This window comes from Chiloscyllium plagiosum, unplaced genomic scaffold, assembly GCF_037043375.1.
Source record: "Chiloscyllium plagiosum isolate Xiang-an unplaced genomic scaffold, Cpla_swu_hap1 HiC_scaffold_5, whole genome shotgun sequence".
Classification (NCBI taxonomy): domain Eukaryota; kingdom Metazoa; phylum Chordata; class Chondrichthyes; order Orectolobiformes; family Hemiscylliidae; genus Chiloscyllium; species Chiloscyllium plagiosum.
In genome coordinates, this window is record NW_028270143.1 from 107,294,406 (window position 1) to 107,322,124 (window position 27,719).

The 27,719-nt window shown below is 39.5% G+C and overlaps 1 protein-coding gene across 6 annotated transcripts in view; it reads right to left on the reverse strand.

Moving 5' to 3' along the window:
* The window catches only part of dync2i1 (dynein 2 intermediate chain 1), a 106,787-nt gene that overhangs the window by 46,068 nt on the left and 33,000 nt on the right, over window positions 1–27,719 (reverse strand). For 3 of the 6 annotated variants that reach the window (XM_043690684.2, XM_043690683.2, XM_087987556.1), the window contains exons 7-13: window positions 27,454–27,511; window positions 16,712–16,828; window positions 15,419–15,493; window positions 12,082–12,271; window positions 9,890–9,992; window positions 4,821–4,950; window positions 1,080–1,191 (exon numbers count right to left, since the gene is read on the reverse strand). In XM_043690684.2, the coding sequence (XP_043546619.1) occupies window positions 1,080–1,191; window positions 4,821–4,950; window positions 9,890–9,992; window positions 12,082–12,271; window positions 15,419–15,493; window positions 16,712–16,828; window positions 27,454–27,511 (785 nt within the window). The remainder of the gene's footprint in view (window positions 1–1,079; window positions 1,192–4,820; window positions 4,951–9,889; window positions 9,993–12,081; window positions 12,272–15,418; window positions 15,494–16,711; window positions 16,829–27,453; window positions 27,512–27,719) is intronic. The other 3 variants (XM_087987555.1, XM_043690686.2, XM_043690685.2) reach the window with 2 other exon arrangements.

A 27,719-nucleotide genomic window follows, 5' to 3' on the forward strand; every position in this document is an offset into this window, starting at 1 on the left:
TCGCTCATAGGACAGGAACAATGGAAACCCCTTACTGTTTCAAAAGAGACATTCTCACCGACCTGCGAAGAAAGCTGGAATCTCTTGATCCCATCAAGAACTCATTGATTCTGCCAGGATGTTACATTATATCGACAATCAGGACATTCTTCCAATAACTGTTTTTCAGTTATCACCATTACTTAATTTTCAAACACATTGTATTTTTCCCCATGTTAACTCATTGTACAAGATTCCTATAAAACCTGGCTTGATTCTCAGCTAGAGGAAGAGAACTCTTGATCTACCTGTACAGACTGTCAGTTCTGTGTCAGCCTAGTCAACTTCTCTTCCAGCAATATCGCTGGAAATAAACAGCTTATCAATTTCACCCAATCTGGTTTGTGTGGTCTCTGCTTTATTGGGCTAATTTCTCCGACATCTCCACTCTAGCAACTTCTAATACTTTTGGCTTGACCTTTCCAGATCTTTGTGGAGAGGCAAAGATTAGGGACAGGGGCCAGGTGGCCATAAAGTGAAAGCCATTTGCAATGATGGGCATTAGGCCATCAACAACTTTTCTTTTTATTTGTTCAAGGGACATAGACCTCACCCATCCCTAACTACCCTCTTGAAGACAGCGATGAGCCACCCTCTTAGACCATAACAATCTGTGTGATATAGGCATGTAAGTACATTTCTAAAGCTGTTAGGTGGAGTATTCAAGGGTTTTGGCCCAACAATGAAGCAGGAACAATGATATATACCCAATTCAGGATGGTCTATGCCTTGGAGAAAAGTATAGATAAGAGTGTTTCGGTATGTAACCTTGTCCTTCCAAACAGGCTAAATTGTAAGTAATAAACTTTTATGAAAGAAACAACACGTTTCCATTCTTTTATCGCCATCAGTCTCTTTAAAGTGAACTTTTGTGAACAAAGCAAGACAGAAAAATTTAAAAGATTTCAAGACCAAGTCAGGTACCACCAAATTAGCAAACCATCATCAGGCAGTTTGTGGACTTAGAGTCAAATGGGCAATTTAAAGTTACTTTGTGAAGTAAGATATTTGTTTTCTCAAAGCTCACAAAAGGTGCTTACCCCCACAGAGCAAGTTACCCTCTCCTGGATGCTGTGTCCACTTTTCAACAGTTTCAATTTCATCTGTTTGAATGTCTCGGTCCACATTGTCTTCATTGCACTGAACAAAAGCCTAAGAACAATAAAACCAAGTTAAAAACTAAATACTTAAACCAACATGCTTCCGGAGAAGGTCAAACTTCAGCCAGCATAACTATTGGATAACAACATGTTTGGAAGATTTGACACATTCTCTGGATAAATAGTTCAATTCAGGAGGAAAAATTAGTTCAAAGTGAGGCATACATTCCAAGCAACTGTTGAAATTACATTGAACGTTAACTCTCTTAAAATAAATCAAAAATAATATCTATATAAAAACAGTATGTGGGAACTTTTGATAACACAATAAACTGTAAACTATGGCTAGCACAGTATAATACCTTGTTCCTTCCATTTTCTACAAAAACAATTTAATATATTCATCCTAGAACACTGAAATACTTCCCGACATGTTCACCCAACTCTTTCAAAGTTTAAGACATTATCACAATAATCTGTATGTTAAAGTGTTCAAATAATTCTGTCAATTAACATTGACCAACAAATCTGCATGTTTCCTCCAAATATCAGAGCATCATTGAATACATGTTGAATTACAAAGAAATTGTTGCGCAAAAATATGCTATTTGGGTTCATTAGGCAATCTTGATGTCTAATTCACACACAAACACTGGGTTAAGTTCTTGGCCATATCCATGCACGTGCTAAGTACATGCCTACTTACATGCATAAGATTAAATTAGATTACTTACAGTATGGAAACAGGCCCTTCGGCCCAACAAGTCCATACCGCCCCGCCGAAGCGCAACCCACCCATACCCCTACATTTACCCATTATCTGACACTACGGGCAATTTAGCATGGCCAATTCACCTGACCTGCACATCTTTGGACTGTGGGAGGAAACCGGAGCACCCGGAGCACCTGGGACCCGAATGTCCCAGCCATTTTTCACATTGTTCTTATTATAATTTTATTTCAGTGGTACCAAGAGTTTTCTTGTGAATGTGAATTTGTGAATCTTTAATCTAAATTTTCGATTTCAACTTTTTAAAAACAATTCAACCGAGTCAGTTCATTCATGAAGAGCATCTTTTATTGCAAACAAGCATACGAGGATTGGTGATAGACCTGCTTCAACAGTTCTAGTTTCAAATATTCACCTGGAGCTAGTTAACTTGTGAATCAATCTGAAGTAACCAAAAACAAAATGCTATCTGGATGAGAGTCATTCTAGAGTCAGCAATAAGAATGGAGACTGTTGATCTTGGTTTTTTCACGATGTTTGTTGAAAAAGGAATATTGACCAGGACACAAGGAAAGCCAACTGCACTTCCTCCAATAGTCACGGACCTACCTCTTAATCCAACAATAGCATCTCCAACAATTCAGCATATTTTTAATATAAATATTCCAAAACTCTTTTGTTTATGTTTGACTGCAATAGCAGTTTCAGAATTAAGGAAACTTGGGCGGCACGGTGGCTCAGTGGTTAGCACTGCTCCAGGGTCCTAGGTTCAATTCCAGCCTCAGGCAACTGTCTGTGTGGGGTTTGCACTTTCTCCCCTTGTCTGTGTGGGTTTCCTCCAGGTGCTCTGGTTTCCTCCCACAATCCAAAGATGTGCAGGTCAGGTGAATTGGCCATACTAAATTGCCCGTAGTGTTAGGTGCATTAATCAGAGGGGAAAATAGGTCTGGGCGGGTTACTCTTCGGAGGGTCGGTGTGAACTGGTTGGGCCGAAGGGCCTGTTTCCACGCTGTAGGGAATCTAATCTTAGAGAGTAGGGAGAGGTCCCAAGGTGTGTCATGCCCATGCTGGCTTTTGGAAAAAGTTGTCAAGCCAGTCTCAGATTCTTGCCTTTTGTATTGTATGTTGCTGATCCGCAAATTCTTATCTAATTCCCTTTCAAAAGTATTTATGTACCAGCTTTTCAGGTGGAACATTCCAAATCCTGAAAACCTCCTTCCAGATCTTTGACCAAAGATTTTGAATCTTGCCTCTATGTATCGTCACCTTCAAAGTTCTATTGTGTACTTTGTACCAAGATCAGATAAGATCTACGACTCTGGAAATTTATACAACACACCATCATTAATTCACCAACAATGTATGATACCTGTTCAAAAACTCCAGCGAAGTACTTCGACATACCATGTTGTGAACAAATCCACGCTGGGTTTCCTTGATGAACAACATGGTCTCTCTGTTTTTACATTTATTTTTCTATTTATTTAAAAAAAAACATTTTCTTGTAAATCACCTTTCCCTGCAACCTCACTCACTCGTTTCTCCCATGTCACATCCACCAATGTATATTACACACACTATAAGCAACAAGAACTCTAGAATCATACTGGCTAAAATCCACGAGGATTAAAAAGTAACAAAAATACTTAATTGCTGAAATCATGTTTAACTTCATATTTCACAAAACTAAAAGGCCATGCTGAGCTGAAAGGTTCATTTCCAGATGTTTTGTCACCCTATTAGGTAACATGTTCAATGGGCCGCCGGACGAAGCCCTGCTGACAATTCCTGCTCTCTATTTATATGTTTGGGTTGGTGGTGTCATTTCCTGTTCTTTTTCTCAGGGGGTGGTAGATGGGGTCTAACTCGATGTGCTTGTTGATAGAGTTCCGGTTGGAATGCCACGTTTCTGGGAATTCTTGTTTGTCTCACTGTTTAGCTTACCCGAGGATTCATGTGTTGTCCCAGTCAAAGTGGTGTCCTTTCTTACTTGTATGTAAGGATACTAGTGAGAGAGGGTCATGTCATTTTGTAGCTAGTTGATATTCATGTGTCCTGGTGGCCAGTTTTCTGCCTGTTTGTCCAATATAGTGTATGTTACAGTTCTTGCATGGTATTTTGTAAATGACATTAGTTTTGCTTGTTGTCTGTATAGGGTCTTTCAAGTTCATTAGCTGCTGTTTTAATGTGCTGGTGGATTTGTTGGGTACCATGATGCCAAGGGGTCTGAGTAGTCTGGCAGTCATTTCCGAGATGTCCTTGATGCAGGGGAGAGTGGCTCGGGTTTCTGGATGTGTTTTGTCTGCTTGTTTGGGTTTGATGCTCAGAAATCGGCGGACTGTATTCATTGGGTTTCCATTCTTTTTGAATAAACTGTACAGGTAATTTTCCTTTGCTCTGCGTAGTTCCTCTGTGCTGCAGTGTGTGGTGGCTCGTTGAAATAATGTTCTGATGCAGCTTTGTTTGTGGATGTTGGGATGATTACTGCTGTAGTTCAATATTTGGTCCGTATGTGTTGTTTTCATGCAGACGCTGGTTTGAAGATCCCCATTCGCTGTTCCCTCTACTGTGACATCTAGGAATGGCAGTTTGTTGGTGTTTTCCTCTTCTTTAGTGAATTTTATGCCAGTAAGGGTATTATTGATGGTCTTGAAGATTTCCAGAAATTATCAGCAGTGCTTCGCCTGGACGCTCACTGAAGATGTTACCTAGTAGGTAACGTCTGGAAATGAACCTCCCAACTCAGCGATAACCTCAACTCAAGCTACAAATCTTCTCAAAACTTACTAAAAGGCTATGAATGATTTAAACTTATTGCTCAAAGTTGTCCATCAAGCTTCATGTTTGAATACCTGTTCAATTCAACAAATTTTAGAATTAAAAAAATTAAGACAATTTTATTTAAATGTATTCTAACGACCATAAATAAATGTGGAATATTCCTAACATACCTGTTTGGTGTTTGTGCGTCCAAAATTCTTGATATAGACATCGTACTCATTCAATGGAGGCAGATCAAGCATGGAAAAGCTAACTGAGAAATCCAAGTCAATCAGTCGGAGCAACTCCGCACTGCGCTTTCTGCACAAAATGCAAAATTAGGGCTTTTAACATATCCACCAATGTGAAGAAGGCAGGCTTATTTCAACGTAATGAGTTCATGGAGTGCTCATTATCCAGCACTGGTTTTCTTTCTTGTTGAAAGTAAATGAGCTAAAAAATCTCCATCCAAATTTTTTGTGTGAACTTTCATTTCTAAAGCTATTACGATGGACTGAAAATTTATTTCTATTTTTATATTTAGATTTAGTGCAAACTCTGCGTTTGCCAGTCTTAAAACTAAATAATTCCAGAAACTGATAATGAAAACCTGCTATTTTATAATTCACTTTTCAAAGGCAAATTGCTTATGGTTACCTCACTGAGTTTGAAAATCATGTTTCATCAAAGCCGGCAAGGCTAGTGGAAATGGAAAACTTTGAAAGCTGATTTTAAAAATGTACACATGAATTATACAAATCCGTTACTTGCGTTGTGACAGTCTTATGCTATCCTTCAGATTGTTTTGTCAGTCGGATAAGGAGAAAATAAGAAATTCACAAGTATCATTTACATTGTGTAAACATTACATTTACAGTACAATCATTCTTGCAATACATGGAACTCCAAACGTTTCAACACTTCTTTTTAATGTTATACCACTTTCAAATACTGGAAGTGCTAAAATACTCAATCAGAGAATGTAAATATCCATCCTTCACCATAGTTTATCCAAACTTATTGCAACTTTAGAAGGACAAAAAGTAAATTAACTTTTACACATACATATATATGCGACCATATGAATTTGGAGCAGGAATAGATCATTCAACTCCTTAAGCCTGCTTCACTATTCAATAAAATCATGGCTGATCTGATTGCAACCTCAAATCCACATCCCTGCCTACCCTGAAACCTTCTAATGCCTTGCCTAACAATAATCTATATACCACAACCTTAAAAAAAAATTTAAGGACCCTGCTTCCATTACTTTTTCAGGGAGACAATGCTCTGTATTCACTGCCAGAAAAACATTCAACTAGCCTATTTTAAGAAGGCAATGCTAATTCTTAAGCAGTGAGTGCTAACTCTAGATTCTCCCTTAACAGAAAATATTCTCTCCACATTGAACCTATTAAGATTTTGTATGTTTCAATCGAATGACCTTCTAGTGTTCTAAATTTGAGCAGATACAAGCCTAGTCTGTCCAATCTTTCCGCAAAAGACAAACCCCTATTTGTGGTATCAGTCCATTATTCCTTCTCTGTACTGCTTCCAATGTGCTTAGATCCTTTGTTAAATAAGGAGACCAACATTTTGCAAACTAATTCAGGTGTTTTCTCACCAGCACTCTGTATGAGTGAAACATAACTAGCTACTTTTGCATTCAATTCTCCTTTTGACAAATGTTAACATAATTAGCTTTCCTAATTACTTGCCTTTCTTAATTTGCATACGCAAATCAACTGTTCAGTAGTTCATGCACAAGAACATCCAGATCCTTCCACATCTTGGAGATCCAAAATTTCTCACCATTTATAAAATATGCTTTGTTTTCATTTTTCCTGCCAAAATGGTCAATTTTACATTTTCTCAAATTGTATGCCATTTGCCACATTTTTGCCGACTCACTTATCGATAAATTTTGGTAGGCTCCTTATATCCTCGACCCAATTAGTTTCTAATCCGTATTTTGATCATCAGAAAATTATGCAAAAAACCATATGCACCCTTAAGTCATTTACATAAATTTTATACAGTTGACATCCCAACACAGATCCCTGCACCACTCACTGCATCTTATCAACCGGAGAAAGACTCATTCCAGCAAACTTTCAATCTACTCAGTCAGCCATTTGGCAAGGTTCCCCATGGGAGACTGGTTAGCAACATTAGATCACATGGAATATAGGGAGAACTAGCCATTTGGATACAGAACTGGCTCAAAGGTAGAAGACAGAGGGTGGTGGTGGAGGGTTGTTTTTCAGACTGGAAGCGTGACCAATGGTGTGCCACAAGGATCGGTGCTGGGTCCACTAACTTTCATCATTTATATTAATGTTTTGGATGTGAGCATAAGAGGCATAGTCAGTAAGTTTGCAGATGACACCAAAATTGGAGGTGTAGTGGACAGCGAAGAAGGTTACTTCAGATTACAACAGGACCTTGATCAGATGACCAATGGGCTGAGAAGTGGCAGATGGAGTTTAATTTAGATAAATGTGAGGTGCTTTGTTTGGGAAAGCAAATCTTAGCAGGACTTATATACTTAATGATAAGGTCCTAGGGAGTGTTGCTGAACAAAGAGACCTTGGATTGCAGGATCATAGCTCCTTAATAGTGGAGTCGCAGGTAGATAGGATTGTGAAGAAGTTATTTGGTATGCTTTCCTTTATTGCTCAGAATATTGAGTACAGGAGTTGGAAGGTTGTGTCTGTGCAGGACATTGGTTAGGTCACTTTTGGAATACTGTGTGCGAATCTGGTCTCCTTCATATTGGAAGGATGTTGTTAAAGTTGAAAGGATTCAGAAAAGATTTACAAGGATGTTGCCAGGGTTGGAGGATTTGAGCTATAGGGAGAGGTTGAATAGGTTGGAGCTGTTTTCCCTGGATCGTCGGAGGCTGAGGGGTGACCTTATAGCGGTTTATAAAATCATGAGGGGCATGCATGGAATAAACAGACAAAATCTCTTCCCTGGAGTAGGGGAGTCCAAAATTAGACGGCATAGGTTTAAGGTGAGAGAGGAAAGATATTAAAGAGACCTGAGGATCAACTTTTTCACAGAGGGTGGTACGTGTATGGAATGAGCTGCCAGAGAAAGTGGTGGAGGCTAGTACAATTGCAACATTTAAAAGGCATGGATGGGTATATGAATAGGAAGGGTTTGGAGGAATTTGGGCCGGGTGTTAGCAGGTGGGACTAGATTGGGTTGGGATATCTGGTCGGCATAGACGAGTTGGACCAAAGGGTCTGTTTCCATGCTGTACATCTCTATGACATTATGACTATTCCAATAAACTGCCTGCTACATCATGAGCATTTTTTTTTCTGCAATAACCTTTGCTGTAGCACCTTATCTATCTTCTGGAAATCTACTTGCAGAACATTCATCAGCTCCCCTTTTTTTACCACAGCATGTTACCTCCTCAAAGAGTTTTAATAGATTGATCAAATATGACTTCCCTTTCATACAATCATGTTGACTCTAAGTGATGACCTTGAACTTGTCCGAGTGCCCTGCGTTAACATTTTTAATAATAGCTTTAACATTTTCCCTGTAGTCTGCTTTCCTTCCTTTCTGAATAAAGGAGTTACATTCACTATTTTCTAATGTAGTGGGATGTACCCAAAACAACGGAGTTTAAGAAAATTAAAATCAATTTGTAAACTACAATACAAGTTACTTCTTTTAAGACCCTAAAATGAAGCCAACGAGGACCCGGCACTGAGCAGTCTCCAACAATTTATTAAGTACCACTTCTCTGGTATTAGAAATATTCTGGAGTCCATCCCTCGCTTTTCATTTCAGACTTATTACTGCTTCTGGGATGTTATTTGTAGCCATTATAGTGAAGATTGATGCAAAATACCTTTTCAATTCATCTGCCATTTCTTTGTTTTCCATTATTCATTCTCCAGTCTCACATTTTATTTACACAAACTCTAAGTACCTGTTTTTATATTTATGGTTGGCTTTGCTTCATACTATTTAACTTTTCACTGTTTCTTTTTGGTTGTTCTTTCATTTTCTTTATATTCTGTCCAATCTTCTGGCCTATCACCTGTCTTGGTACAATTATGTGCTTTTTCTTGTCATTTGATACTATGTTTAACACTTCCAGTTAACCACAGATAGTGTTTCCACCCCTCCCATTTCTATTTGCATATTATTTAAACGGTTTTATCATTTCATTAGAGCCAGCTCTGCTTTCAAGCTGTGAAAATTCCTCTTATTTACATTTTGAAAATGGTCTCAGACCCACTCCTCTCCCTCAAACTGAATCAAAACTCATTCATATTATGATCCCTGCAACATTGGTGGGTGGGTGGATGGGAGGGTGTTGGGGACAGGGGTGCTTCATAATGAGATAATTCATTAATCCTACCTCTATTGCACGATATCAGGAATGGTATACCTTGCTGTCGTCAGCTCCAGAAAATGCTGTTCTTAGAACTATCCCAAAAATATTTCAGGAGTTCCTCATCTCGGTTATCTTTGCCCATCTGACTTTCCCAGACAACATGTATATATGAAATTTTCCATGGTTAGTACCATGGATTTCTGACAGGTTTTCATTATCCCTTACTTTATGCTTCACCCTAATATATAGGCACTGTTGTAGACCTGTGCACCACTCCCACAAATGACTCCTTGCCTTTATCATTTTTAATGTCTACTCAAATTGTTTCTCATGTTGCGTCAACACTCTGAATTGTGTTATTACCATCGTTAATTAACAGAGCCACCTCTTCACTTTATTTTAGCCTCCTGTCATTCCTAAAGTTCCTGTTCCCTTTAAAATTCAGATCTAAACTCATTCTGCAGCTATGATCATTAATGCCTCTATAAATCTGAATCTACCTGCCAATCAATCAGCACTCTCCTTGTAGGCAGAATAAATGTTGGCTTTTGCCTTGAATTTGTATTCTTGTGAAAGATCCTGATGAGGACAAGATGGAGAGCTTCAACAAAATGTGTTTTTCTCAACCATATTGAAATTCGGGAAAAGTATTGGCAGTCAGAAAGCTATATTGTTGACTTCCAGGCCTGTTTTCACATATGAACAGGTTTATCTGTCATTTTTCAGAGTGGAAAGTTTTGGTTTTGTTTGAGTCTTTGATGAAGAAATAATTAGAAATCCCATATTCAAACAAGTATTAAATTGTTGCAATGTAGATTCTAATTTCACCACAAATATCTGTGGGTTTTTGCTGGCATGCAATTGTTTGCACGTAAACTGTTAGCTCCAGTTACCTACTTTTGTTTACTAGCCATGTTTGAACTGATCTCACGCTGCTTGGCTGCCCCAAAATCTATGAATGCTCCTCGGACAGGTCCTATGGTTGGAGAGTTTCCAAAATCTAAATTAGGCAACAAATTACACGTAAATAAAATGAACAGCTTACTGCAAGCAGTAGATAATATTTACTAAAACATAAGTAAATGCAAATTTAATTTTATTAATTTACATCTGCTTGATTAAAAATGCAATATCATTTCATGATAATTCAACATACCTAGCTGGCTGTCTATCATGGTCAAGATTTACTGTGGTATATTGCTCGCTGTTTCCGAACTGGAACATTTGTATTCTGAGCTTTACTGGCAAAACTTCAATATGATAGGCATGTGTTTTATGCCTGCACATGCTGTCAAGGTCATAGCTGGACAGAACCTCAGATTACATTAATTGATGATGCAGGTCCCTTGTTCCATCACCCACTGTACAATGAAACTAATATGGTTTTACATTTAGTGCAAATCCTACCCATAGGGCTAGTTGACACATTCCCTCCAAAATCTAAAATACTAGTGCCCACGTAAAACTGGGATGATGCGCTGACTGTAAAAGCAAAATGTACATTCTATCCATAGCCAACTATTTTCAGGACTTCCAAATTAAATAAGTATTCTACCTGAGGTGTGGCAGATGGAGTTTAATTTAGATAAATGGGAGGTGCTGCATTTTGGAAATGCAAATCAGAGCAGGACTTATACACTTAATGGTAAGGGTCAAGATTAGAGTGGTGCTGGAAAAGCACAGCAGGTCAGGCAGCATCTGAGGAGCAGGAAAATCGACGTCTCGGGCAGGAGCCCTTCATCAGAAAACATTCCTGATGAAGGGCTTCTGCCTGAAACGTTGATTTTCCTGCTCCTCGGATGCTGCCTGACCTGCTGTGCTTTTCCAGCACCACTCTAATCTTGACTTAATGGGAAGGTCCTAGGGAGTGTTGCTGAACAAAGAGACCTTGGAGTGCAGGTTCATAGTTCCTTGAAAGTGGAGTCACAGGCAAATGGGACAGTGAAGAAGGCTTTTAGTATGCTTTCCTTTATTGGTCAAAGCATTAAGTATAGCAGTTGGGAGGTCATGTTGCGGCTGTACTGGACATTAGTTAAGTCATTTTTAGAACAGTGTGTAAGTCTGGTCTCCTTCCTATCAGAAGGAAACTTGAAAAGGTTCAGAAACGACTTACAAGGATGTTGCCAGGATTGGAGGATTTGAGCTATAGGGAGAGGCTGAATAGGCTGGGGCTGCTTTCACTGGAGTGTTGGAGGCTGAGGGATGACCTTATAGAGGTTTATAAAATCATGAGGGGCATGGATAGGATAAATAGACAAGTCTTTTCCCTAAATTGGAGGAGTTCAGAGCTAGAGGGAGTAAGTTTAGCATGAGAGGGGAAAGATATAAAAGGGACCTAAGGGGCAAAGTTTTCATGCAGAGGGTGGTGCGTGTATTGAGCTGCCAGAGGAAGTAGTGGAGGCTGGTACAATTGAAGCATTTAAAAGGCATCTGGATGGGTAAATGAATAGGAAGAGTTTCGAGGGATCGGGGCCAAGTGCTGGCAAATCGGACTAGATTGGGTTAGGATAGACAATTTGGACCGAGGGGTCTGTTTCCGTGTTGTACTTCTCAATGACTCTATGACTCTGCATTACTTCATTCAGGCAGTAGCTGCGAGTCACTACCCATCTTTGTTATGTTATGTAAAAGTTGACTAAACTGGTCCTTCATAAGATCAGCTGCAGCTTGAGTGATTATACTCTACAATAGCACAGAAAATAAGTCCATAAAGAATACTGAATTCAGGCGCTACACCAGCTTTAACAGTTGAGAATTGTTCAAAGCTGGGATAAACATGTCCTCAGCTGAAGGGCAGTTAGCACCAGTGTAGAACAGTGAAAAAGTTTTAGCATTTCAGCAAACAGAAGAACAAACAAATAAGATATTTCAGTAAATTTTTCCTTTTCAAGTGAGGGGTATCAATGTTGGAGTTAAAAAAGCAAATCTGTCAAAGCATTCATCTCAAATTTCAATTATAACACAGTATGATGTATTGAAAATGAAGCAGGAAATCACAAAAGCCAATGGTTTGACAATTTTAAAAAACAGTTTTGGTAGTCCAATAATTATTTTAAAACCATGGAAATTCATATAATAATTAATCTCACCTCTATTTGGATCTTCCTCACAGGTTTTTCTGTGACTTCCAGGGAATTTTTCTCTGACCTGGTCATTTTCTGCTGTTATGGCCTTTTGAATTGCTTCAATTTCAGCTCGCTGATGTGCTGGAATTTCCTCTCTTTCATGCTGTACCTCTTCATCTTCACATTCCTCTTCCTCAAAGTCATCCTCGTAGTCCTTTAAACAAAAGGACATAACAACATTGTATTTTGTGACACAGCTTTACAGTTGAAGTATTTATTTAGTTCTTCCTTTTGTAGACTTTTTGCTGAACAGACATTTTAAGGCTGTCTCTAATACTGCTTTGCTGTAAGCTGCTAGAACTGATAGGTCTGCCATGACCATAAACAACAATACACTGGGGATAAATACTACAAAATTTCTGTCTATAGTTAAGCCCAATATACAAAATGTTTTTATTTTTCAAGTTTTCTTTGCGTTTCTCTCATCTAAAAGTCTGATGCAATTATAATATTAAGTGCATATGAATATTAATTTTCATACTAATAGTCTTGCTTATCAGTGTAATTAAATTCCATGATTTTCTCAATGAGAAAGAAACAGAAAAAATGCTGGAAATTAGATTGTTCAACAGCTTTCTCAAAACAGCTATAAATAGCAGTCTGCAGATATCCAATTCTAAGGTCAATCACCCCATTCTCAAGTCAACTATTAATGTCTAATAATTTCCTTCCCAGTGATTCCACAGGATTCTGTTTGCCATTTATGTAAATGATTTAGATAAGAATATAGGAAGCATGATTAGTAAGTTTGCAGATGACACCAAGATTGGTGGTATAGTAGACAGTAAAGAAGATTATCTTTGTAGAAACAAATGGTGATCAATTGGGCCAATGAGTTGAAGAGTAGCAAATGAAGTTTAATTTGGCTAAATGCGAGGTATTACATTTTGGCAAAATAAACTAAGACAAGACTTAGACAATTAAAAGGGGGACTTTGGATAGTATGGTAGAGCAGACAGACCTAGTGGTTCAGGTAAATAATTCTTTGCATCACATATAGATAAGGAGGTTAGGAAGGCAGTTAGCATGCTTGTCTTCATTGTTCAGACCTTTGAATATAGGAATTAGGACGTTATGTTGAGGTTACACAGGATGTTGGTTAGGCCTGTTTTGGAGTACTGCGTCCAGTTCTGGTCACCCTGTTACAGGAAGGATATTATTAAGTTGGAGAGGGTTCAGAAGAGATTTGCCAGCATGTTGCCAGGACTGCAAGGTTCCAGTCTTAAGGAGAGGCTGAGACTTTTTCACTGGAGGTTGAGAGGTGACCTTATGGAGGTTTATAAAATAAGGAGGGATACAGAGGGATAAGGTGAATGGAAGGTGTCTTTCCCTAAGGTGGGGGATTTCAAGACTAGGGGGCATATCTTTAAGATGAAAGGAGAAAGATTTTAAAAAGACATGAGAGGCAATTTTTTTTTAAAACACAGAGAGTAGAGCATGTGTGGAATGAACTTTGAAGAAGTGGTGGATGTGGTTACAGTTACATCATTTAAAAGACATTTAGATAAGTACATGAATAGGAAATGTTTAGAGGGATATGGGCCAGGAGCAGGCAGATGGGACTAGCTTAGTTTGGAATTATGGTCAACATAGAATGGTTGGACCGAAGGGTTTCGTTCTGTGCTGGATGACTCTATGATGCCCACTTTTCAATAATAAATGGTTGATTAAAGTGATTGTGTGTACGTATGCGTGTGTTTTTGTATGCGTGTAAGAGAGAGAGAGAGAGAGAGAGAGAGAGAGAGATAAAAGGGACTGGTGGCAAGAATGTGAAGTGTACTTGGAGTGTTGAGACCATCACTGTTTTTCGTACTTTAGGTTTGGAACGGAGAACTGAAAATGAGAACTGAACATATGAACATCAGCTTGTTTTCATTAAAAAAAAAGGAAAATCTGATGTTTGCTGTTGGGAACTGACCTTGAAAGATAATGCAGATTAATTTCTGCTTGAAGAACACGGTAGACAAAGCAACACAAAGATGTTGTTATGCTCAGGAACTGGTAGCTGTTTGCACGTTGAATTGATCAATCAAGGGAGGACCGGTGTTGGCCAGCTACCCACTGAGAAAATGTTGGGAAAAAAAGACAACAAAGAGTGAACTACTTCTGACTGGGTTTTTTGCAGGAGGCAGTTTTGCTTTGGAGGCTGCTGGATAGGGATGGGTTCTTGGCTTTGCACTTCCTAGTTATTCTCCTACCATTGACTGGTTGAAAGTTCTGAGAAGAGAATCCTGGTCAGTCAAAATAAGCAAAAATCTCCAGAGATCTCTGGAAGCTATTTGCAGTTATCGATGAAGTCAGAATTCAAGCAAGATAAAGTCTGACATGCCTGTAACACAGCCCGTTTCCAATATCATGTGTTGTAATGTCTTATTTTGGTAAGACATTACAACACAGGTAGAAACACTATCAGTGAGCCACAAGAGCCATTACTTTCAGCTTGCTGCTCGACATGAATAATGTTCACCAGCTGAATCCAATTAATACTAAAAACTCTTGTGGCACAGTGATATTGTCCCTCCATCAGGACCAGGAGGTCCACGTGCAAGCCCCATCTGATTCTGACTGTATAATAACATAATTGAACAGGTTGATTAAAAAATATCTTGGGGAGTAGTGATAATTTTCATAAGGTTCTTGTGATGCAGTGGTAGCGTCCCTATCTCTGAACCAGAAAGCCCACTCTCACATCCTACCTGCATGAAAGGAATGCAATGGCATTTATGGACAGGTTGATTAGAAAATATGTCATAATGGCCCTCCTTCTGAGCCAGGGGCCTGAGGTCAAGTTCCATCCGTGAGTCATAATGTATCCAAAAAAAAAGTAGATTAAAATTATACAACCGTTGTGGTAGTGATAGAGCCTCTGGCTCTGAGCCAGGAGGCCTGGGTTGAAGTCCCACCTGCTCCAGGTGCAGTAATGACATTTCTGAACAGGATAATTAGAAAATATCAATTAAATTAACACTTTAGTTTTGTGCTGCAGCTTACATACGAATAACACAGTCAAATGCTGCAATATGAATGTGATCATGGAGACTTTCCAGACGTGACTGTGTTAAGATAAGTAAACTAGTATGCACATCCTGAGAAGAAAATTCTTTCAAGCCTTGCTAACATGCTAAACTAGAAGATGCTCAATAAATAAAACAGAATTACGTTTTAAGTAATAAAATAATATAATAATATTGCAAATTTTAACAGCCTGAAAACATGTCAACCCAGGCACAAAAGTATAGTTGAGAAATGTTACAAATCACGCTTGTTCATTATCTATACACTACAAGCTAATGGTCAATACCTCAAAATCATCATCATAGTTTGACGATTCAATAGGGGACTGGCTATCCATAGCAATTTCTTCTCTTTCAACAAACTGCAAAGAAATTTTCAGTTTTTTAGAATTGGGATAATAGTTATCTGCAGTAATACGAATATCAGATCCAAACAATTCTCCATTATTAAGAACTTCGAAGTTATACATAACTAAAGCTTTCATTACTAGGACATAGAAAAATTACACAATTTGCATGACAGCAGAAAAGGCCAAGAAAATCTGATAGCCACTCTTTAAATTACAAACTGTTTTGATATGGTAAAAAGGGAAAAAGAAGTTGTCATTCGTAGGTCAGTCAATAACTCAATAACAGACTTAAGTTTGACAAAAGAATAATGAGATAAAAAGAGCTATATGCCAGGCCTTGAATGATCTACATAAAAACAATATTCAAAGACAATGCTTTGAAAAGGGATATAGGTAAATATTGTTCAACATAACAAGCGTCCAAATTAAGGGCAAGTGCAGAAACATCATTTAAAATTTGACATTTTAAAAATTGAACATGAATTAATACCTAAAAGAATAAGACTGCATACAAAACTTAATCTTCAGTGCCTGAGGGCGGTTAACTATGATTAACACAGAAGATATTAACAAACTAGTTTTTAATGCTTGAGATGTTAAGATATAACATTCTGTGGCCAGTCTGTATCTACCACAAAAATAAATTAACTTCATACTATTCAACACTTTTCATGAAACAGTAAAACAGTTTTCACAAAGCTAACAGAGGAGGATGAAACTTGAACAAGGTAGCTTGGATTTTTGCACTAAATGATGCATCGCCTTTTCTGAAATTATTGAACCATTTACAGATTTTAAAAAATTGCACATAATGCTACTTAACATTTCTTAACAGCAAAGTATTCCAATTTGAGAAATTTTGAAAAAAAAAGTAAATTCATACTGTGCAAACGGTGAAATAATGTCTTCAGCCTTGTTAAGAATAAAAAAACTTTAACATTAAGTGCAATTATAAGCGCACAAAGTAAAGATCTGATTAATATTATTCAACTTTGATGACCCTATTAATTTTGAAATGGATGAACAAAATATTCACACAGCAAAATACTTGAAAGAAGAAAATTAACTTCTAAAATTAGTAATATTTTCACTGAATAAAATCCTGCATATTTTAAAATAAAAACGACACTAACCCTCTTTCTCCCACCGTCTAGATTTCTAATAAGGGAATGGAATAACTTTAAGCACTGATTTAATTGAACTACTTTACAAGAAAGGTCAAATTCTTACAGCTGCATCATCATCATCATCATCAATTAATCCGGCCTGACTGGACCGCCATGTGGATGGAAATCTGCCTGTACCCTGCGATTTTGTCAGGAACATAGTTGAAAAGACAGATAAGAGCTATAATAAACAAAAGCATTTTACATAATGGAAAATATGATAGCCTTTTAAAATTATACTATAGGATTAAGATATGTTACATTGCCAGATGGCACATCATCGATACAAAACTGAAATAACAAGTGGAATTCAGTTCCTTGCTTCTTACTTTAGAGGGCTCCAACTACCTTTGCAAGTGACAAATTGAACACTGGTGAGACTTAAACTTGAAAATAATCATAATCCTGTGGTTCCAGTGAATATCAAAAATTCTCAACTGTTCCTTATATTTCATATGAAGAATATTCACATTAGGAGATCACCCCATTTGTAAGAAATAAACAGTCCAACAAAAAACTATAAAGTTCTAAAGTTGTGTTTTTGCCAATTCTAGAATTGGTTAGCATAATGGTTGGCATGCTCACAAAGCCCAAATTGGCAAGGCCAGGGGGTTGGCATCTGGAGTTGCAGCAGCCAGCTCGATGGCCAAAAGGTTTGGTGGTGACATTTACCTACCCAGGTTTTGAATCAAACGGTTGAATGAGTTGATCACTTATACTATTCTCAAGCCTTGGAGAAATCCATGAGTGGGTGGGAAATAGATCCCAAGTACAGACAGATAGATGGAAACTCATTGACCTCAATAATCAGCCTGCATTCTGTATCCCTCTGCAAATATAGCCAAGGAGATCACAGAGAAGTAATACAATGGACATTCAATCTTACTAATAGAGCCACAGAATGGATACAGCACATTAATTCACCTCATTGTGTATATATCAGTTCCCTGTAAGAGCAATTAAGTTAGTCGACTGCTCTGTCCTTTTCCTGCACTTTTGCACATCTCTTCTCTTCAGACAATTATCCAATTCACATTGAAGGCCACAACTGGATCTGCAATCACACACTTTCAGGCACTGCATCCCAAGCCTTAACCAACTGGCATTTCCTTAAAATGTCCATTTTGTCAATCACCTTAAATTGACTTCATCTGGTTCTTAACTCTTCTGCCAATGCGAACAGTTCTCCTTATCTACTCTGGTCAGACTCCTCATGACAGTGAAAGCCAGTATCAAGTCTTGTCCCAATCTTTCTTTCTCCAAGGAGAACAATGTCAGGTTTTGATTCAAGTATCCATGTTAAAAGGAAGCCTCTCACATCTGGGAACATTTATGCAAATCCCTTCACATCTCCTCTAATACAGTCACAGCGTTCCTGAACTGTGATGTAGAGAACTGGCCATAATACTCCAGTTGAGGCCAAATCAGTATTCTATGAGTTTGATTCCTTGCTGTTTCACTCTATTGACAGAATTTTCTTCTTCTCGGTGTTTCAAGAAAGGTGACAAAATAGATTAGAATGAACAGAGTCTCAACAAGAGGAATGCTCATATGATTTTCCCGAGTGACAACTCGCTTATTTCTATGTATTTGCATCTCAAACCTCAACTCGCCTAGTTACATCTTCCTTCTAATTCTCCATCCCTCCTCTAAGAAGGCACTTCATGCAAAACCACGATAGGTAAAACAGGTGTGGTAGCTGCAGTTTGACAACTGTCTGTCGTGGTCACCACATAACTACTACTTCTGCATGATTAGATTAGATTAGATTACTTACAGTGTGGAAACAGGCCCTTCGGCCCAACAAGTCCACACTGACCCCCCGAAGCGCAACCCACCCAGACCCATTCCCCTACATTTACCTCTTCACCTAACACTACGGGCAATTTAGCATGGCCAATTCACCTAACCTGCACATTTTTGGATTGTGGGAAGAAACCGGAGCACCTGGAGGAAACCCACGCAGACACGGGGAGAATGTACAAACTCCACACAGAGAGTCGCCAGAGGCAGGAATTGAACCCGGGTCTCTGGCGCTGTGAGGCAGCAGTGCTAACCACTGTGCCACCGTGCTGCCCACTGATGTCCATGATGTCCATGCATAGTCCATGCCACCATCCTTGTTGACCTTTCATCTACACAGCTGAAAATGTGTTGCTGGAAAAGCGCAGCAGGTCAGGCAGCATCCAAGGAACAGGAGAATCGGCGTTTCGGGCATAAGCCCTTCTTCAGGAATGAGGAAAGTGTGTCCAGCAGGCTAAGATAAAAGGTAGGGAGGAGGGACTTGGGGGAGGGGCGTTGGAATTGCGATAGGTGGAGGGAGGTCAAGGTGAGGGTGATAGGCCGGGGCGGTCAGGAAGAAGATTGAAGGATTTGACTGAGACAAGGTGGGGGGAGGGGAAGTGAGGAACCTGGAGAAATCTGAGTTCATCCCTTGTGGTTGGAGGGTTCCCAGGCAGAAGATGAGGCGCTCTTCCTACAACCGTCGTGTTACCATGGTCTGGCGATGGAGGAGTCCAAGGGCCTGCATGTCCTTGGTGGAGTGGGAGGGGGAGTCAAGTGTTGGGCTTATGCCCGAAACGTCGATTCACCTGTTCGTTGGATGCTGCCTGACCTGCTGCGTTTTTCCAGCAACACATTTTCAGCTCTGATCTCCAGCATCTGCAGTCCTCACTTTCTCCCCTTTCATCTACACAGCACAGCATTGGAGAACCATCAGGCTCATTTGCTCTCAGCCCAACCCAGTACTGAATACAGCCCTCCAATCAGTGTACCTTGAAGCTGAGGGATATTTATGATTAATACTCCTGTCAGATTGCTTTGTCCATAGAGTAGCCATATATCTAAAGCATCATCACAGGATACTTTTGTACCGACATGAACACATGCACTTCATGCCCCTTCCTTCAATTTCTTAGCCTTAATGACTTTCACACTTGCTTGGAGGCTGCTAGCATCTATCTGGATAACATTGTTTTCCTCCTGCACGAGCTATTGAGCAGTCAGTTGCAGGCTACCAGCCTCAGCCATTTAGATGGCTTTTTAGTGCAGATTGAGAGGCATGCAGCTTGGAAGGATTTAGAGCACTGAACAATCAAACTCTCAGTTCGACAAGAGGTGGATGCGTCACTGGAGAGCAATATTCTACATCAATGTCAGAGCTGCAGCATGTCACAGTAGATTACATGGTAAAAACACTACCATTTGCTTAAAGTACAAGCAATGCGTGGAATTCAAAGGGGAAAAGTCCTGAGTTACATGAAAGGAAATGACAGTCTGTCAGAGGGCACCACCACAGTCAATCAAGAAGCTTATTCTATGCCAGCCCAGGGGTTGGCCATGGCCGGTCCTGCAAGATAATGACAAACAGTCTGGGGATTATAGATAGGTCAGTCAGGATGCTGAGGAGTGATCAGGCAGGAGGGTTAGTTTAACCTGCAATGGGATTGAGTTTGAGGGAAGTGGCTGCGAAAGCAGTCAAAGGTCAAGCATAAACTGATGAAGTGCCCCCTCTCAGTGGTAGACTAAGAAGTGCAGAGGGCAGACTGGATTGGTAATCTGGAAGGATGAGGCAGGTCAGAGGTCTTGGTCGACATGATGCTTATAGTACTGAGGATTGTAGTCCATCAGCCTTGGTGAGGTCTGTGCGTGCATGCAGCACATAACTTAGAATAAGTCCTTGAATGTAAAGTAACAAAGAGAAACACTATTACTTAGCCCTTCGGAGAGCAGAGGATCAATGACCTTCTTGCAGCTCTGCTAGGCATCCCTTTTCATTGAGCTACAATTTCTGTCCAGGCTAGTTGGGCCTGTTGGTGTGGCATCCTTTGGCAATCAATAGATAAAAGAATTACCCATCTTTCCATCACTCTAACCACCAGCATCTCCAGATCCCTGTAGGAAGTAAGGAGCTAGCTTGCCTTTCATTGGAGTCATTTCAGGGACGAGCAGGAGATTGTAGGGTAGTTGCTAGGTGCAGAGCTGGGCTCTAAATATGGCAACAGAAATGTGCAAGCTGGAGCTCCTGGCAGTGGAGAGCATTTCTGCCTCACCTGCCACAAAAGTACCTCAGAGTCACACCAGACATATAGCTGCATAGTTAGTGAGGTGAAAAATGAACAAATCATTTCACCCCTAGCCATGGTGGGCTATATGCCATGGAACTCACTTGGCACCACACTTCTACAATTCAGTCTAATGTCTGAAAGCCCAGTCATAGAGTCATTAAGCACAGAAACAGACCCTTCGGTCCAACTTGTCCATGCTGACCAAGTTTCCCAAGTTAAACTAGTCCCATTTGGTCCATCTCTCTCCACCTTTTCTATTCAGGCATATATCCAAATGTCTTTTAAATATTGTCACTATACCTCTATCTCTTTCTCTGGCAGTTCATTCCACATTCAAACCACCCTGTTTTAAACAGTTGCTCCTCTGGTCCTTGTTAAATCTTTCTCCTCTCATCTTAAAAATATGCCCCCATTTTGAACTTCCCCCACCCTAGGGAAAAGACTTCTGCTCCTCATGATTTCATAAACCTCTCTAAAGTCACACCTCAATCTCCTATGTCTATGCTCTTCCATAATCAATGAGTTGCATCCATAAAAGCACAGACAGCTCTACTCTTAAGTGCCCCTTAGAATATCATCCTTTATATTATGTTGCCTCTCCTCTGTCTTCCTAACAAAATGAAACAACTTTTACTTGTCAATTTTCTGAAAAACAATTTTTCTGCCACATGTCCATCTTTCCCCAGCCTATCCATATTCTCTTGAAGTCTATCACTACTCACAGTGCATAATATTCTCAAAATTTTGTCATCTGGAAATCCTGCAATAATTCCCTGTGCTCTTAAGTCTAGTCCATCAATTCTGATTAGGAAAAGCAGTGGTCCAAATAACAACCCTTGAAGAATTTTATGTATATTCTTCTGACCTGAAAATAGCACATTAACCACAAATCTCTTTCCTCTCGTTCAGGGAACTTGGTGTCTATGTCACTACTGGCCCTTTTACACCATGAGTATTAACTCTGTTGCGGAGCTTGTTCTCAGGCATGTTACCAAATACCAGCACACACCACATCAACCATATTATCTATGTCGATGTTGTCTATTACCTTACTGAAAACCTCAAATGAGTTAAACATTATTTGTGATGAACAAATTTGTTGCAGCTTTCCTTAATTACTGTAAACATGCCCAAGTGACTGTCAATTTCGTCAGAGTATCTTTCCGAAAAGCTTTCCTTCACTGAAGGCCTATAGTTGCGAGATTTATCCTCACATCCTTTTTGAACAAGGGTGTAGCTTTTATAGTTATCCACTCCTCTAATACTGTCCCTGTTTCTCAGGAAGATTAGAAGAGATTGGTCAGTGCAGTTGCAGTTTCCATCCAGAATTCCTTCAGTATCCTCAAATGCATATGATCCAGTCCTGGAAAATTATCAACTTTTAACTAGAGCCAGCCTTTCTAATACTTTTGCCTTATTAATTTTTCAGCCCACCCAGGGCTACAACTACTTCCAGTTTTATTATGTGATTAGCAGCAGCATCTTTGTTGGTAAAAACTTATGGAAAAAAACTCATTTAATACCTCAGACATGCCCTCTGCATTTACAAGAAAATCCATTTTTCAATGTTTAATGATTCTACTCCTTTTGTCGTCATTTCACTACTTATACGCCTTTAGGAAAGTTTTACATTCCTTTACTTACCTGCAGAAATTTCAATATTTAACAGGTTCTCACATATTATCAAAATGTTATACAGACCTTTTCCTGCTTCATCTTACTCTCTATCTCTTTCCTCATCCATAAATATCCGGCTCTGATTCTCCTATCACTTACCTTTGGTGAGAATATACCATAAGAAATAGAAACAGGAGGAGGCCATTTAGCCCCTAGAGCCTGCTCCACCATTCAGTAGATTTCATGGCTGAGCCAACCTTCCTCATATGCACTTTCTTGCCTTTCTCCATAACTCTTGATTCCTCTATTGATCAAGCACCTATCTCAGCATTAAATATACACAAGGACTCTTCCTCCACAGTTCTCTGTGGCAAGGAGTTTCAAAGACTCAACTCTCAAAGAAACTCATCCTCACCTCAGTCTTAAATTGGCGCTCCTTTATTCTGGGATGATACTCTCTCCCATGAGGGAAATATCCTCTCAGGTTTTATCTTGTCAAGCCCCCTAAGAATCTTATACATTTTAATAATTTCACCTCTAATTCTTGGCTCATAAGACAATCCCTCCATATCAGGGATCATTCTACAGAATCTTCTGAAATCTGACGTGTGGTAGAACACTCTTCACTTGCAAAAACACTTGAGAAGCTTGACACCATCCCAGACAAAGAAGCTCATTTGATTGACACCACAACCAACACTCCCATCAGCACCAATCCAGTGGCAGTGGTGCATTTCTTTAAACAATTACAATCCACAACATGCAGTCTCCTTAAGACATATGAGCAGAGGCAAGTCATTCAGTTCAATGAGTCTGCTCTGTTATTTGATGAGATCATGGTTGATCGGAATACACTGAATTCCATTTCTTACTTTATCCCCATATCTCTTACAGATTAAAACTCTGTCTCAGTCTTGAATATAATCAACTATCCAACCTCAACAGCCCCCTGCAAAAAGAATTCCACAGAATCAATACCCTCACCAGGAAGAAATTCCTGCTCATCTGTTTTAAATGTGCACCCCCTAACCCTCATTCTGCCCTCTGGTCCTAGACTCACCCACACTGGGGAACAACCTTTCCACATCTACCCTTCAAGCCTCCAAAGGACCTTCCACATTTGAAAAGAGGTCACCTCTCATTTTTTTTAAATTTAAACGACTACAGGCTCAATCTACTCAGTTTCTCCTAATAAGATAGATCCTCCATAGCTGATACCAACTCAGTGAACGCTCCTTCAGTGCCAGTAACTGTCTCCTTCAATAAAGGTCCAAAACTCTGCACAGCATTCCAACTGTGGTCTGACTAGAGCCATATATAGTTTTAGCAAAACCTCTCAATCTTTATTCCATTTCTTTTCAAATAAAGGCCAACATATATTTTGCTGCTCCTATTACCTACTGAATTTGAATGTGATTCATGTATGAGTTCTGTCATTTTCTGCAGTCTTTCTCCATCTAAATAATATTGAGCTCCTCTATTTTTCCTGCCAATGTACAAATACTTCTATTTTCCCATGTTAGATTCCATTTTTCAAGTTTTTGTTCACTTGCCTAATCTGTCTATATCCCTCTGCCAACTCTTTATATCACCCTCACCATTTGCCTTTCCATCTATTTTTGTGTTACCTGCAAACTTGGATATGGTACATTCACTTTCCCCATTCAAGTCATTAATATAATTGTAAATAATTGTAGCCCCAGTTCTGATCCCTGTGGCACATCACTAATTACAAGAACCACCCTGAAAACGTCCCCCTTATCCCAACTTTCTGTCTTCTATTAGTTAGCCAATCCTCTATCCATGCTAATATATTACCTCCAACACCATGGGGTCCTATTTTGGTGAGTAGTACAATGTAGAGTACTTTATTAAATGCCTTCTCGATATCCAAAACAAAAATTACATCCACTTCTTTCCTTGATGTATCCTGCTTGTTACTTCCTCAAGGGCAGCGCAGTGGCACAGTGGGTAGCACTGCTGCCTCACAGCACCAGGGACGTTCGATTTTAGCCTTGGGTGACTGTCTGTGGGGAGTTTGCATGTTCTCCCTGTGTCAGCAATGGGTTCCACTGCATGCTCCGGATTCCTCCTACATTCAAAGATGTGCAGGTTAGCTGGATTGGCAATGTGAAGCTGCCCTGTGGTGTCCAGGAATGTGCAAGTTATATGAATTTACCATGATAAAAATATTGGTTTGGGGGGTGGGGATGGGGGTGTGGTAGAGGGGTGGGAAGGGCACCTCTGAGTAAGATGCTTTTCGGAGGGTCAGTTCAATGAGCCACATGGCCTCTCTCTGAACTGTAGGAATTCAATGATCCCATGATTCTATGATTCAAAGAATTCTACTAAATTTGTCAGGCATAATTTTATGAAACCACACTCACTCTGCTTGATCATATTATATATTTCTAAATGCCCTGCCTTGCATCCTTTCTAACAGGCTTGAACATTTTCCCAATAAGACATTAAGTGGCATAAAGTGAAGAATATTCTTGCCTCCGTTCCTTTTTAAATAAAGGAACATATTGTCAGTTTTCCAATCCTCTAGGACTTTTCCAGAATCTAAGGATTCTTGGAAAATTACTACAGTCTCCTTTGACGGTACCTTTTAAACAGATGACTTATAACACCCTAGAAGAACAAGGACAACATCTGCATGGGAACACTACCTGCAAATTACATACAAACATACCAATCAGGAGCAGTTGATCCTTCAGCCCTTCTAGCCTGCTCCACAATTCAATTAACTCATGGCCGATCTGACTGTTACCTTTAATCGGCATTCTTGCCTGCCCTATAACCTATAAATCTCTTGCTAATTATTATAATATATTTACCACTGCATCACCCCATTTGCCATATCTTTGCCCACTCTCAACCAATAAATAGTTTCTTGCATCCTTCTTCTACCTTCTAAAAAACATGGTTTTTTTTTAACCAATCTTTGTGGCATCCGCAAACTTGGCAACCATTCCTTCCATCCTTTTGTCCAAGTCATTTATACCACATATAAACAGTTGAGATCTCAGCATCACCCTGGCAGGACACCACTTGTTGCATCTTGCCAACCTGAAAAAGACTCATTTGCACCTACTCTGCTATTTGTTGACCAGCCAATCATCTGTCAATATGCTACACTCTCTATATTAAGCCACACACCTTCCTATATTTCAGTTCTTTCACTGTCACTCAGTCAAAATCCCGGCTCGTCCTGCGGAGGAGTACAGGATTTCAGCTGTTAAGAAAGCAGATTCCCACCACTTTCTGTGTGGCAATTAGGGATAAGCAATAAAGGACGACTTTTCCAATGATGTTCATACCTCAAACAGATAAGCAAAAAGAAATAGCACGACAATTCTATCCAATTGCAATGAATCAGTGGCCAATAGAAACTTGCATACAAGGCACAGTTTGATGCTGATATAACCGTACCTATTCTGGAGGAATCAACATGGAAATGGTAACAGACAATGCCGAGAGCAAGGGATGCAAGAGAATTAAAAATAAATATTCACCTTCTATTGCAACAATCCAAGAACAATTTCACTGGCACAGCTCCTTAAAGTACTTCAAACCACTTTCGGGAGCAAGATACCCAAAGCCACCTTGGGTGAGATTAGGTAGAATGTCTGGACTTTTAGTGAAAAAATGAGTTTTGCAGAGATACTTAAAAATTGAAAGGAAAGCGAGATCATAAGAGATTGTGAATGTTGCATATCAACCACAAGGTAAAGAGGGCACAAATGTATGCAAGGTCAGAATCAGAAGATCATAGATTGAAGAAGGGGATGCAAACCTGAAGGAAACTGCAATGACCAAGTCACTGGGTCAAAATCCTGAAGCTCCCTCCCTTAAAGGCACTGTGGGTTCACCTTCAGCATATGGACCACAATGGTTCAAGAAGGTAGCCTATCACCACCTTCTCAAGGGCAACTAAGAACAGGCAATAAATGTGGTCTGGCAAGCGATACCTACATTCTATGACTGAATAAATAAAGGAGGGTGCCATGAAGCCATGGAAGAATTTAAGAATAAAGGCAGGGCCATTACATTTAATGTGTTGAGGGATTGCATGTGACCTAGAATCAGTAATTTCCATTTACACAGACTGAAAATCAGAAGATTGAGAAACAATTGTTACAAAAATTTGTTTCATTGTACAAAACTTCAATAGAACTGAAGTATTAAAACATTTCAGAAGTAGAAAGGTGAAGTATGGATGGCGATGGGAAGCATTCTGAACATGTAAAGTAAACATGCTTGTTGCCAGCTCACGTGGAATTTGCATCTCAGCTCTGTATTCAAAGGTCATTCAGGTTCTACTTGATCTGGTTTGGCCTGGAGGAGACACCCTTACAGGAGATGGACTCAATAGCTAAAGTAATGTTTACAATGACACGTAAGAATATTGCTTTGATTCCCTCAAACCTTCCATCGGACTTGCACAACTCTAAATCAAATAGAGATTCTCACAAAACAGAACCAGCCATATGATTAGATTAGGTTACTTACAGCATGGAAACAGGCCCTGCAGCCCAACAAGTCCACACCGACCCTCCGAAGAGCAACTCACCCAGACCCATTCCCCTACATTTACACCTTCACCTAACACTACGGGCAATTTAGCATGGCCAGTTCACCTAATCTGCACATCTTTGGACTGTGGGAGGAAACCGGAGCACCCGGAGGAAACCCACGCAGACAGGGAATGTGCAAACTCCACACAGACAGTTGCCTGAGGCAGGAATTGAACCCGGGTCTCTGGTGCTGTGAGGCAGCAGTGCTAACCACTGTGCCGCCGTGCCGCCCATCATAAATGATGGTGGTGAGGTAGAAGGTTGGTGTTTGTTTATTTGTAAAATGGAAATTTGACTCCATGCCTGTAAATTATGCAAGAAAGAGGTAGGATGTAGATAAAGGAAGTGGAGCAAGCCAAGGATAGATGATTAATTATCAGGTTCGGCAGAAATGTGAAATAAGAAGTTTGGTAGTTTTCTCATACTGTGACAGATTAAAATAGTTTGTATGTCAGGAAAGGTTAAAAAAGGCAACATCCTTTGAAACATCCAACAAATTTAATAAGCAGTTATTATCCTGAGCACATAACAGAGAAAATTACCTCTTCCGCAAGAGTTTCGTTTGCTTTCTTTTGACTATCAATTTGTTCTGACGAACTCCTAAAAATAAATACAACTGATTCAAAAATAGAGTTCGTAAAATTGCATACATGCTTATATCTCCATCAAAAATTCCTTTTGAACAAATCAAACTGATTCAAACAAATATAATTAACTTCATTTCTATTTTTTACAGTACATTTTATTGTATCACTTTGGGTTCAGTATCTTAGGAGGCCAGTGCAGCAAGTGAATTCATATTAATGCT